General features: G+C 42.2%; 1 protein-coding gene across 1 annotated transcript; it reads left to right on the top strand.

The window, feature by feature from the left end:
• Positions 1–203: 203 nt before the first annotated feature.
• Positions 204–1,283, top strand: LOC147603749 (uncharacterized). Its single transcript, XM_086796312.1, has 2 exons — positions 204–647; positions 748–1,283. The coding sequence occupies exons 1-2, from the start codon at positions 332–334 to the stop codon at positions 1,281–1,283; spliced, it is 852 nt and encodes a 283-aa protein (XP_086652438.1). The 5' UTR covers positions 204–331.
• The last annotated feature ends 12,225 nt before the right edge of the window (positions 1,284–13,508 follow it).

The following is a 13,508-nucleotide window of genomic DNA, read 5'->3' as shown; positions in this document are numbered from 1 at the left end:
AGGAAGCTCTGTTATCAGCCCTTCTCTCTCTCTCTAGAGGAAGCTCTGTTATCAGACTCTCTCTCTCTCTCTCTCTCTCTGTGCATGCAGGCACCTAATGCAATCTCTCATTTGCTTTCTTTTGAAGGTTTAGCTTTCTGTGTGTGTGTGCATGTGTGTGTGTGTGTGTGTGTGTGTGTGTGTGTGTGTGTGTATTGTGTGTGTGTGTGTATGGATTTGCAGCAAACTTCTTTGAAGCTTTAGCTAGCTCTCTCTCTCTCTCTCTCTCTGAGCAGGTATTTGCTTTTTTGCCATATTCTTAACATTCACTTTCTTTTCATTTGGGCCATCTATGGCTCTTCAGTGTGTACGCAGGCCATCATCCACTATCGAGTCCATGGCTATTTCCACAGTACAGGATGATGAAGGTTATTGGATTCCTACCGTTTTTAAGCGGTTCATGTGGATAACAATGCAGCCCAGTTTGAGGGGTGCACACAAGGTTCCTCGAAGGCACATGGCTTCCACAAGCCATCACTGGAAAGGAAGGATCTTAGAATTCAAAGTTTGCAACAAGGATGGAAAGCGGCTTGCAAAGGTGCAACATGTTTACACCTCAAGCCAAATACATCTTGAAGATGAGAACTCACCATGGTTCCCAACTAACTGTAAGTTTCAGTACTTGTTTAATGTTTCTTTGCTTTGGAGAAATGCTTGCATGAAGACTATGTGAATATCAAGAACTCCAATGTATTCTATTGTATGCAGATGTTTTCCCTTCAACATGTGTGGAATGGCAGCCTCTAGAATGTTTTACAGGGACCTTCGAAGCATGTCATGTTGATCTAGGTAGGCTTATGTATGCTGGGGAAACAAGTTCCGAACTTGCAAATAGAGGAGTATTTTTCATTGCTACAACATATGTTGTGCCACAGAGGGGAAGGTTTGGAGCACTTGAGCCAATTTCTCCTCCTGCACTAAATAGCCCGGAATGGCCCATTCCAGACCCCACTACAATGGAGAGCTTTCAGCGCAGGATTTTCCATGACATTCAGTCTAGCCTAAAGGCTGCATATGGATCCCACAGGATAAGTGTATCTCTTTTCATGCCTTTACATGTGTTTATTGCTATTTTCAAAGCAGGCAAGTTCCATCGCACCCCAACAATGTGGATAAGCAAAGATGGGGCCTTTGAAGCTCTAGATACATTTCTAAAAGGCGATTGGACCACCAAGGTGGCAGAACATAAGGGCGATGTAATAAAGTGCTCAGCGGTAATGTCAATGGTAAGATGCAGGTATTAGATAGGCAAGCAAAATCTAACTATGGTGTACCCTATTAGAAGGTGGAAATGCTCGCATGGTGAATGGGAGGCTTTGGACTCTGATCTCTATGCTAGGGAGGAGGTAGAACTTCATATTGAAGTTCACCCAGGAGAGGAGCATACAGTGGTAGTTAATGATGATTGAAATTTTGCTCAGTTGAGAGATCGTATTGTCATGTCCTTTAATGTAAGGAACCAATTCAAGTTTGTTGTTTCTAATCGACCCATGCGTCAAAGGTCAGAGAAACATACACTCTGTGTGTCATTGGAGCCCCCTAGGGTCCTTAGCTTGAAAGACTGTTAAGTTGCAGACTTAGGTAACATTTTGAGTGATTTTGGGCGATAATTTGTAGCGGTGTACTTTTGAATACAAAATTATTGATTGCACCATAGTCCCAATGTCCTCTGTATTTCACTGCAATTTGGATTTTAATTTTGTTAATTTTAAAATTTTTAAGTATGTTCTATAAATTTATTAAACGTTATAGTGGAATGCTTTATAAGAATAGGTTTTGCTCTATAAAGCTCATTTCATTCTTGAGATCTTGCAGTTTCTATTTCCCTTCAATATCCCGCCATGGCTTCAAGCTCTAACTCGCTACGCGCAAAACTTGAGAAAATTGGGCTCTCAGCAGGTGCAGGTGAGAACATCGCCATTTTTGAGGGGGTGATCGATATGCAAAAAACTATAGACCTTCATGCAGAGGCTTTTCAAGAGCAGGTCCAGTACATGAATGATGTAGTGGCACAATATGTCGTGCAATTGCCTGAATCCACCACTAAATGGGTTCCAGTGGACTTAATCAGGCATCTGTACCATGGTGACAAGTCGTTCCGATTCAGGCTCAACCGATTTTTGAAAGGGCTTACATCTAGCAATTATAGGGTCAAAGATGATGACACCGTTTATGAATTGCAGGTTGGTAATGTAGGCACCACCTTCCTTTCATGGGATATGTCGTTAGCACTGTTTCTGCAAGAAGCCAGGGATACAGAAAAAAAGAAGGGAAAGGCAGTGAGTAAGGAAGTAGCTCTTGTGAAGGAATCCAAAGGCGAGGTGGAAGAGGTTTTCTCAGAAGAAGCTGAAGCGTCCATGGCCTTGGTGCTTCTCCAACAAGGGTCAACTGAGGATGAAGAGCCTCATCGTGACCTCGAAGGGGATGAAATTGTGGAAGAGATCCCTGAGTTGGATGTAACCACTTTGAATCCCATCATCATGGATAACAAGGAATTTCTTTTCCTTGATGACATTTGTAAATCCTTGGGGTTAAGGGAGGATGAGGCCTTAAGTATATTAGCAATTGGGTCTGGTTTCTGCAAAGAAGACACACTTGAGCAACAGACTGCAGGTGTACAGATTGATTTTGATGACCATGATCTTACCAAAGCGCTAGCATTCCAAGGTTATGATACAGAACGTACAATTGAGGAAACTGTTTCCAATGCTCTTGTTGCTATAGAAAATGTAGCAGCAGAGTATGAAAGTGTCCCTCAAGAAGCATTTCAACCACATAAGCGCTTGCATGTAGATACATCAGTTGAGCAGCGTGGAAGCAGTATAGACATATGCAACCCACGCATTAGCCAATGTGATGATGACATTGAGGTGGGGTTAAATCAAAGTTGTGCCTTCATATTTATAAGTGAGTTATTACGAACACTTGATTTTTTTCTCTTGTAGAAAGCTTATATTTTTGACAAGTTTGCTGCACGTGGAGGTGGAGTTCGTGTGCAATCCGATGGACGAGACACCTCCCTGATTCATTACCTTCCTAGCCTCTCTCCATCATTTATTCGAGTAATCCATTTAGAGTACTCTGAGGAGGCACAAGCAGAGCTCATCAAGTGTAAAGCTCTAAGTGGGGTTCTCACCGAAGATGGGCTAGCAAATAATGCAAACAAATGTATACTTATTAGCAGGGAGGCAGCTATGTATACATTTGCAGGCAACTACACCGGCCACGTGCTAAGCCACTGTGCCACTTCAATCTCCAAAGGTGTAACCAATCCTATTATTATAGCTAATAGCCTAGGTGAGAAAACCACACAGAGTGACGAAGCTAAAGAAGCTCTTAGAAATCTTCTCAGGAACTTGTAATTTTCTTTCTACGAAATCAATACAAAATGTATACTTTTTTAATTGTAATGTTTCTAAGAAGTCTGAACCATTTCTCTTGTTTATTTGTTGTGTCAGCACTGTGCCCTCTAAACTTTTGGCAGGCATGTGAATGTGTAGGAAATTTCATTGATAATGATCAAATATTTGTTCTTTGAATGTCACTTAACATCCAGCTTAAATCTGGCAGTACAAAATCTGAACAATTTTTTAAAAATCAAAATTTTTTATGTTCTTTGATATTTGTAAGCATATTTTTCATCAAAAAAGTGCACATAATGCTGGAAAGAGTCCAAAAATTAAAAAAAAAGGGCTGTGCGCTACGCGCGAATTTCAGCCTTTCAAATTGCAAGCCAGGCTTAAATTTGCGCCGTAGCGCACAGCCCTTTTTTTGATCATTTTTTCACACATAAGTGCATTGTGTGCACTTTATTTTGATGATTACTCTGCCTAGAAACATTAAAAAAAAAAAGAAAACTGTTGCTTTTTTAAAAAATGTTCTATCTAATGCCAGACTTCACCAGGTGATTTTGAGCCCCAAATAACTTTTTTTTTTGTCCCTGAGCTTTTCTAAGGCCTTATTGAGCTTTAAGCCTTTTTTTCGGACCGAAAATAAATTCAATATAATTTTGTTTCTGCACTATGTAAGGATCCTCTGTTCAATGCCAACAACAATACCACGTATAACAAGATAATGTTTCACAATCACCTTATCAATAATATAAATTTTGTTCCTGTTTAACTAAGGCTCTTAATACATGATCAACAGTTTTACCCATTCAAAAAACAGTACAAGAAATGAAATGTCTGCTTTTATAACACAGTTGAAACAAATGAATACGTTGGTTAACGAGTCATTGACAATATCTTATAGATTCAAAAAAATGTATTACAATGTCGAGATTACAAAAGGCACAAAGGCCGCCACCTAAAAGCTTAATCCTATCCTATAAAGCCTTCCTTATGGAGCGCTTTATCCTGACGTAAACGTAGTGCAAGTGCCATGTCAACAGGCTTTAGGGTCACCCTTTTGGCGTGAGCATGGCACAGCACTGAATCTTGAAACAGAGAGACCAAAATTGTTTCTGACGCCTCTTGGAGGGCCTCCAGTGCCGTACTCTGTACCCGAGTGACCCTGTCACTGTACTTGTTGATGACTTCTTTTACAACTCTTGCAAAAGGGGCCTTCGCCATGATGGGGTCTGTGCTCTTTTGGTACTTTCTGATTTCTCGCAGAGCCACGGTCCCTGGTTTCCATCTTCTCTTCTTGTTGGCTACAGGGGGTGGTGGTGGATGCGACCTCTCTTCCCATGGTTGTCTATCATTTCTAAATTTTTTTCGCCTTTCTTGCTCGGCTGGATCTAGATTTAGTCTTCTCTTACTTGCTTCTGCCTTCTTCTTTTCTTGTTCTTGTTTTAATCTGCGTGCTTCTTGAATTCTTTGTTCCCGTCTTTCCCTCTCCCTTTGCACCTCCTGCTCCAGTCTTTCCCTCTCCCTTTGCTCCTCCTGCTCCAGTCTTTCCCTCTCCCTTTGCTCCTGTACTTGTCGTCGATCCTCCTCTTCCATCTCCACCTCTTGCTGCCTGTTTGCACGTTCCTTCTTTCTCTTGACACGAATCTTTATTCTTTGTTTTTTAGGTGGAGACGGGGGCTGACGCCTCTCAAGTTCCTCATGTAGTGTTTGTGCTTACGCGTGGCTCTAAATGAGCCGGTGTCTCCAGGCTGCTTGGAGACATCCTCAATATTGTCCAGTCCTGAGAACACATCCGGCTGTACATCTTCCTGTCGGGTCTCTACCTCTCTGTCCATGCTTGTATGCTTCTTTTTGATACGTTTTTGCACTTGTTGAAATGCCTGTGCCGCGGCTACTGCGTGTATTAAGTTGTGTGCACTAGACGGTACGACTTACACGAGTGAATGAACGTGAAAATATAATTTTAAAACTCACTTTTACAGGTTTATATAGTTTTTGAAAAAAAACTTATTAATAAAAAAAATCTCGACATTAATAAAAAAGCTTTAACTTAAAAAAGGCTACAATTTTTTAATATGGAACCCATTTTCGATCCATACGCCTCCGCACAGCGAACCACTCACGCATCCCATGCACGGCACTTGATGATCGCCATGCAATTGCTCGTTGCAGATTGACATTTTTTACAACCCTTCGTAGTAATGACACCTGCCCTTTTGGTTTCTGTCGGCGTCGACCTCCCAAACTGCGATAAAACCAATTAAACATCTCATGCAAGGCATTACTTTTTTCCTTACCACCTCCACCATGTCGCGTGTTCTTAAAGTATGCTGCCTTAGCTTGATAATGAGAGCGCTCCATTCCTTGGGTGCTCCAAATTGCCATTGGACCATATTCATCGAGAAAAAACTGTGCGTGGGCAAATATAATGTGCTGCAACAAAGATCATATCAGAATTTTACTATTTGGCGATTAATATCAGTAAATAGATAGAAAGGTAAATACCATATAGTGGGTGATATGTGTTTCTCCCCATGCATCAACCATTTGCTGAGTAAATGTATGTATTACAGTCTTTAAGTTTGCAATCTCCTCAGCAACAAGTGGAGCCTTTTCTAGCAATTGAATCATTTTGTCAAGTGACTCCCATAGCCTTGCCCGCTTGAGACCAAGCTCTGCATTATTCCCACGATAAGTGGTGCATTCACAAATGGCCTTCCATAATTCATATTTTGTGTGACTATTGTACCCCTCGTAATTTGAGAGAAGGTGTCTTGCTTTGGACCCACCCATGCATATTTTGTTTGGATTATCCTGACCCGGTCCTGACTTTTTAGTATCCTTAGTTAACTTTACAGCACCACCATGAAGCCCCACACTTGAAAGGACATCTTCCAGCTTACTGATGCATTTGTTACGAAGATGTTCAGGCTCCATATTCCATGCATAATTGATATGTAACTTCAGTAATTTGTCCATTATGCGTAACCTAGCATGAAGCGTGCAAATATGAACACGGGAAAGTGGAATCTCTAATATAGGGCTCCATGAGATATCTTCTTGATCACGATTAGGCGGACAATTGGTATTACAATTCATGATGCCATTAACCCACTGCATAGGTTTCTTTGGATCTTTGTTTTGCGTTGCACTCATTGAAGTTGGTTGTACAGTTTTCTTGCCCTTTGCATGAGATTTGGTCGTCTTGGTGGCTGCAACCTTGCCTGAAGCTTTGCCGCGATCAATATAATCTGATTTTGAATGGCACCAATAAATACATGGAAAAAAAGTATTTGCTCCTAGCTTGCATCCCAGCATACACTTCAATGTCTTTAAATCACCTGCCATGTGCCACTCAACTGTAAATGTTCCTACATCTTCCACATGCAAAGTTTCTCCTTTTGATTGCAATGATATGACATTTGGGATGCCTGTTCGGGTAAGGTACCATCGCAATGTATCATTCGTCTCCTGTGGAAGCTCAAATGCTGCCAACCACCATATATTCTTTTCTGATTGCACTCCATAGTAATCTTTTCCCTGAGATTGACTTCCCTTGTTGGAATTTGAGGCTTGTGCACTACAGTCAAGAAGATTATCATCCTGTTCCAGATTTCCTTTGATAGCCCTGTTCATAAGTGTTAGGCTGACTCTTTCTAATTTTCGTCCTTTTACAATTTGACACTCATCAAGCTTTAACACAAACACAGCCTGACCTTGGCACTCCTCAATGCTTAGACCATAATAAGAAATCATAGCTCTTTGAAGGGTCCTTAAATCAATAAAGACATTGTTGTACTTGTTGTATTCAAATACCTTTGTAGTACATACAGGCAGAGCATCCTCCACATGACGGTAGCCACCTAACATGGTCGCAATTTCTGAGTTTGCACTTTTTCTTGCCATGGTTACACTGTATGGAGTTGGTAGCATGGGTCGAAGAAAACCTTTAGCACGATGACCTAGTGTAAACACCCTGTAGATGGCTTCATATCCCTTCCTACTGACACCAGCACTATCACATGCATCCATAATCTGTATGGGGCTTACCATATTTTGCAGCTCTCCAGAAATTCTGTTTCGGATTTGCTTAGATATTTTGCATGTGGGATCTTCTAGCAGCTTATATATGTCTGATAACTTAACAACATGTTTCAATATGCCTGCTCTACATTCCTCAGCACCACCTTCATATCCCATCATATCCCCAGCAATATCTCTACATGGAACATAAATACAAAATAACATCAATATGTTTCACAAAACAGAAAGGCCTGCAAAACAATGGCAAGAATAGAAGTTACCTTGTTGCTCGTACACGTCGTTTTCTTGCTCCACTCAGGGTTGCCAAGGTTTCTAGGGACTGACGCTTTCTTTTCCGTTGTCGAAAGCCTACTGGAAGCTTCTTCAGGCTTGCAAGGTGTCGTTGCTTGTTTCGTGCATCCTGTTTGGCTGCATTCACCTTGTCCCGTTCAATATCAAAGGCCTGCTTAAGCAAAAATTTGTTCTTCTGGAGCTCCTGATTCTGAGTTTTCAAGTTGTTCACCACTTCTTCAAGCCTATCAATGTCCTTCTTGTGTTGCTTCTGCAACTCAAGCCATAAGCCTCGGAAATGCAGTCTTGAATGCGATTCCTGAGCTGCAACAAAAGAAAGCCTCCTACAATAGCCAAATAGACCATTAGCTCCATCACCTACATAACTAAGAAATGTAGTGATATTAACAAAATGAGGTGGAGCATTGGTGAGCGGGTCAATAGGGTATATGAATCCATTTGTCCAGAGGTCAATACATTTTCGCCCTTGTGATCGAAGAGTACCCAATGGCACATCGGTCACACCACTTGATTTTGTGCTGCGGATTGTAGCATACTCAGCAGCCAAATCTACATGTAACCTGAACTTTGGTGCTCTGTTAGATATATCTTCAAGTGGCATTTTCTTTAGGGTTAGGCAATGCTGAAAAGAGCTTCTTGTAGAACACAATGCAAGAGTGAGGATAGGGTATTCTGAGGAGAGTGCAATGAAGTTTTGCTGTAAAAAATATTAGAAGGTCATAGATCTTCTGATTAGGTAATAGGAGAAAGGACAAGGAAGATGGCAAGAGGCATAGAAAATGGTAGATTGAGTTTTTGCAGCATAATGCAGTAGAGAGAGAGAGAGAGAGATGTAGATTGCAGACAGAAGTAGGGGATATGTATGGTAAACAATGCAAGAATGGAAAATGGTAAGCTCTGAAGCTATGGAGGTTGACAGAGGGATTTTCTGCACTTCAATGGGGGAAAGACATGAGAGAGAGAGAGAGAGAGAGAGAGAGAGAGAGCAGAAAATGATAAAAAGATGAGGCATGGAGGATGAGAGAGTGTGAGATATCTGCATTTGGAAGTGCAGAGGTTATGGAAGCTTACTAATCAGAGATGCAGAGCCATGGCACACCCAAATGTGAGAAAGGGGAAGAGAAAGAGAGTGGTAGAGAAACGAGGGCGTCTTAGAGAGAGAATGTAGAGAGAGAAAGTGGGGGGGGGACCTAAACGTGGAGGGAAGAGAGGAGGGAAGGCTTTTCAGCCATTTTGAATTTGGGGAAACCAAAAAGTTACCCCCATTTTAGCTCAAGCAAATATATATTTGAAAAAATAGAAATTCAAATAATGATTGCATAAAGATCCCCTTGTCAGGCCTAGTCAAAGTATGCTTAGAGTCCTTAAGCAAAAGTACTTAAAAACATAATATGGCAGCTTAAAGGGCCCCCATAGACCTCAACCTTCCCCTAATGCATGCCTTTTTCCATTAGAAAATTGGTCGTTCTAAACTTCCAAGCATGGAAGTTATTCTTATCCACTTCTCACTAACAATATGATTAATTCCATCAGACACGTTTTCCTACAACAATCAAATAACCTACAAATAGACAGCTTCTGTATGCAACCTGTAATACAATAGTATCTCTTGTGATACAATAGTATCTCTTGTAACTGCTGCACAACAACGATACTTTAGCATAGCCTGTGTCACCAAATGTGACCAGAGTACATGTACATACACCCAATATCAATATGACCAAACCCTGCCTGTACTTCAAAAATGCAATGCTGCACTGCAGTAACCAGATTTCGAGCAAAAATAGTTCTCTACCACCAGAACTTCCAGAGACTGTCGAAAATACACTGCAGTGACGAAACGGGGCCCACAACATGCCCGAAACGTGAATCTCGCTAAAAAAATACTGTCCAATAAAATACTATACCTGCTTGTAGCTCCGCTCCTCCTACGAAGACAGCTCCTCAATCAGAGATGTGTAGCTCCCAAAGCTACTGAGGGGGTGTTGTACCTAAACCAAGAAGGGGAAAGAGATGATGGTGTGCTTACCCTTGTAGTACCTCTTCCTTCCTTGCTTGTTCTTGCCTCTTGCTTACCTCCTTAGCTCTCACACGAACCAGGCTCTCATACTAAAAAGAGAATGTGGGGGAGAGGGAGAGCTTCAAACCCTAGCAAGCAAACACACACACAAGAGAGAGCAAGACACAAGAGAGAGATGGATAACTGAATTTTTTTCTATCTTCTTCTCCTCTACTCAACCAACATAACATAAAGATAAGAGTACACATTATATGGGTTAGTACTCAACTACTACAACATACAAGGGTCAGTCCATAATGTGAACCCGACTAAATGAGCTGGCGCTATAACTATGCCAGTCTCTAGTAATTCAAAATGGCTGTCACACACAGCCTATCATTTCACTCTCCGCATATCACGCATAATCTCACCAACCATACCAGTGGTGTAGATGCGGAAGCTATCACCCACGCGGGTCATCAATGCCTGCCCCGTAGCACTAGTTGAGCTCGATATCTCAACATAGAAGCCAATGTCATGCCCCCTAAAGAAGCCATGCCCATACTATTCTCACTATCAAGAGCATACGCGCGTTCCATCCACTATGCCACGGCCATTCCCAAGGGAAGCCATGGCCGTTCCCAAGAGAAGCCACGCTCGTACCAACTTCAAGCCACGACCATACCTTGAAGAAGGTATGTCCCTACCTTCTTGGTTGCCATAGCCATACCAATCTTTGCCATGACCATGTCCTTCCTACAAAACTATAAAAAGGGACCCACCACTTCATTTTCCTCACCCCTTGCTCTCTCTCTAGCCAAACCCTTGCCAATTTTTTTCTTGAGCTTGCACCTTCCTACCTCCTATCCTCCATCCAATGGCTGAACACTCAGACTCCTCCCTCAAAGTCCTCACCCCCCCACACCCCACCCACAGAAGAAGAAGCATCGCAGTTGGGGGCCGCTTTGAAGAATATGCCAAGCTCCCCACATAGCTATCCCACCTCAGGAAGCCCTTAATGAAACAGGTGAGTGGACACCATCCACAGCTTTATGAAAAATAATCATAAGGTGGAGCACAAGCTCCTATATTATACAGGGCCCTGTTACTACAGAGTTGTCACGGATCTGGCTATAGTCATACACCTGGAGTAGATTACTTTGCTTCATATCATCTCCCTCTCTTAGAAACCTTCTTCTTTATGGCCAACTCTGTTTCACCCACCCCACCATATTTTTTGAACTCCTTGCCCATCCCCTCCAAACCAATCTTATGAAACTGAGCACACCTCCTTTGCTTCAGGTAACCTGCCAAGCAAACTAACCCAATAGACCTCGCCGTCCCAGACGGGCTATGCCCTTACCCCTCCCCTCGAACAATCGAGGCCCTCTGATTCCTACATCGCATTGGTTGGGATATCGTATATGCGGCATACAAATCCCTCCTGCGATATGAGCTCCTGTCGTATATAGCTGAGGGCCTTCTAATTCTCTACCATCGATGCCATCTACAAATGGAGGTGATACAGTCCATGAGGATAATGCAGTTCGACGACTCCCATATGGGTTGTTGCAAGATCAGGGTGTCCAGTTTTATCCAGTTTATGCTGGGACTGGGACAATGCTTGGAGAGCAAATTTTGGGGGGCAAGGTACTTAAAATGAGATCAAGCAAATAATAGAAAATACGCTTTCCCTTAAATTCACCAAGTATAACTTAAATTAATATAAATTAGTCTAATTAATCAAAATTAATCAAAAATATGATGAAATGATAAACAAATGATCTTTCCATACTTAGAGTGATCCAATTTATTTTTTCATAGATGCACCATTACAAGTACACTAGTCCCTATAGGTTTTAGATGATTCACATCAAAAATGTAATTTTACTAATTAGATTATTAATATTTGCAGGCCTTCTGATAATTTGGAAGAATTTTAAAAAAGAGATAATTGAAAATCCAACCATTGGATTTGTAATTTTTACTAACCACCACATTCTACTAATGTCTCAGTATCTACCCACACTTTTGATCTACAAGATTGAGGATTTTAAGTGGTAGCTATTGTGGGTACAAAAAGTGGCGTATATTATAACACTTTAAAGACCTTAAAATATTTAAAGAAAATAGACAAATATCTTAAAATTTTCTCAAAAAATCAAGTTAAGCTCTATATTATGTGAAGATCTAAGGTACAAAGTGGGAATCTCATATGAGTTTGTATGCAAAAGATATTAGCATTTTATGGAATTAGTTCAAATTTGGGACAGGGTGTATACATAGACTTTGTACCTAAGAAAATGAGGACTTTTGACTATCTAATGCTTAATCAAATTATGTAACTATATTTCCAACTTTGAATATGATGTTCCAACAAAAGAACTTGAAACGAAATTCCTTGATTTACTAGGAGAGATTAGCCACTAAAGGTAAACAAATGCCTGTTTTTTTACTGTTTACAGGGTGCCTGAGTGGACAAAACTAGGCACCCTGATCTTGCAACCACCCATATGGCCATCCCCATGGAGTTCACCCCCCAAGAAGCCAAAACTCTTTCCACTCCAAAATCCCCGACAACACCTCCTCTGACAAAGACGACAACGACGAGTCACGACCGTGGTGGAGGAGCCCCAAGCACCCACCCTTATCAACATCCTCCACCCTCATCTCCCCCGCATCAACCCCCTCATCCCAGCTCCTCTCACCCTAGCACAAGCACCAAACTACCCCCACCCCCACCCAGCACCACCACACTTACTCTCTTCCCCTCTCACAGTCCTCTACACCCCCTCACCTCCCCACTCCGCCTCCATTACGACCCTCAATCTCCAATTAGGCCTTCCCATAACCATAACAGACTTACCCCCCTCGACATCAACCAGGCCTCCCCCATTCTTTACTACCAAAACCCTCGGCACCCTTGCCTCGTCACATCAGCCACCCCTCCACCTTCGTCACAACCATCCCTCGACATCCATTCCCCACACTCTTGGGGGATGGTAAAATTCCCCCACCACCACCCTAAGAGCAGGGAGAGGATGTCGATCCCCCAATTAACCCGCTCAACTGGCACAATCCATTAGATCACGCGAAGTTCAAGCAGGCCATAAATATCATGCTTAGGCGACAACTCTAGGAGGCTGATCGCATGGATATCCATGTTCTGCAGTCATACCTCAACACCAAGCATTCACCCTAGAGGATAAGTGATGCCCATAGAAGTAAAGATGATAGTGAATAACAGTTATGAACTTGGTTTTAATTCCAATTGGAAGCAATAACCTCAATCCTAAGGATGTAATGTTTCCATGTTGTTCTCTTTATCACTCCCTCTTGCTATCTCTCTCCCTCTCCCTCTCAAATAATTATGGCATGACTCTCTTTCCCTCTCTCTTCCATTCTCTTTGTTCCTCTCTCTGTTGGATGGAGGAGGGAGGGAATCTCTTTATTTAAAAAAAGGCGAGTGGGAGTGGAGGAGAGAGAGGAAGGAGAGAGAGAGAGAGAGAGAGAGAGAGAGAGAGAGAGAGAGAGAGAGAGAGAGGGTGGTCGGAGAGAGAATGGGAAGAGGGTGGGAGAGGGGGAAGGAGAGAGGAAGGGAGAGTGGGAAAGGGAGAAATAGTGGGAGAGAGGAAAGGAGAGACAATGCATAGGAAGGGTGAGGGAGAGGGAAAGAGAGATTATGCATAGGAGGAAAGAGGGATAGGGCAAGGAAGGAGAGAAGGAAGAGGGTGGGGGAAGGGGAGAGAGAGGGATAAAGAAAGAATAAATAGTGAGCTAAA

Source organism: Cibotium barometz, chromosome 63 (assembly GCF_041138505.1).
Source record: "Cibotium barometz isolate CiBa-2024 chromosome 63, ASM4113850v1, whole genome shotgun sequence".
NCBI lineage: Eukaryota > Viridiplantae > Streptophyta > Polypodiopsida > Cyatheales > Cibotiaceae > Cibotium > Cibotium barometz.
The sequence above is the reverse complement of the archived record's forward strand: the minus strand, read 5'-3'. Positions and strand labels throughout refer to the sequence as shown.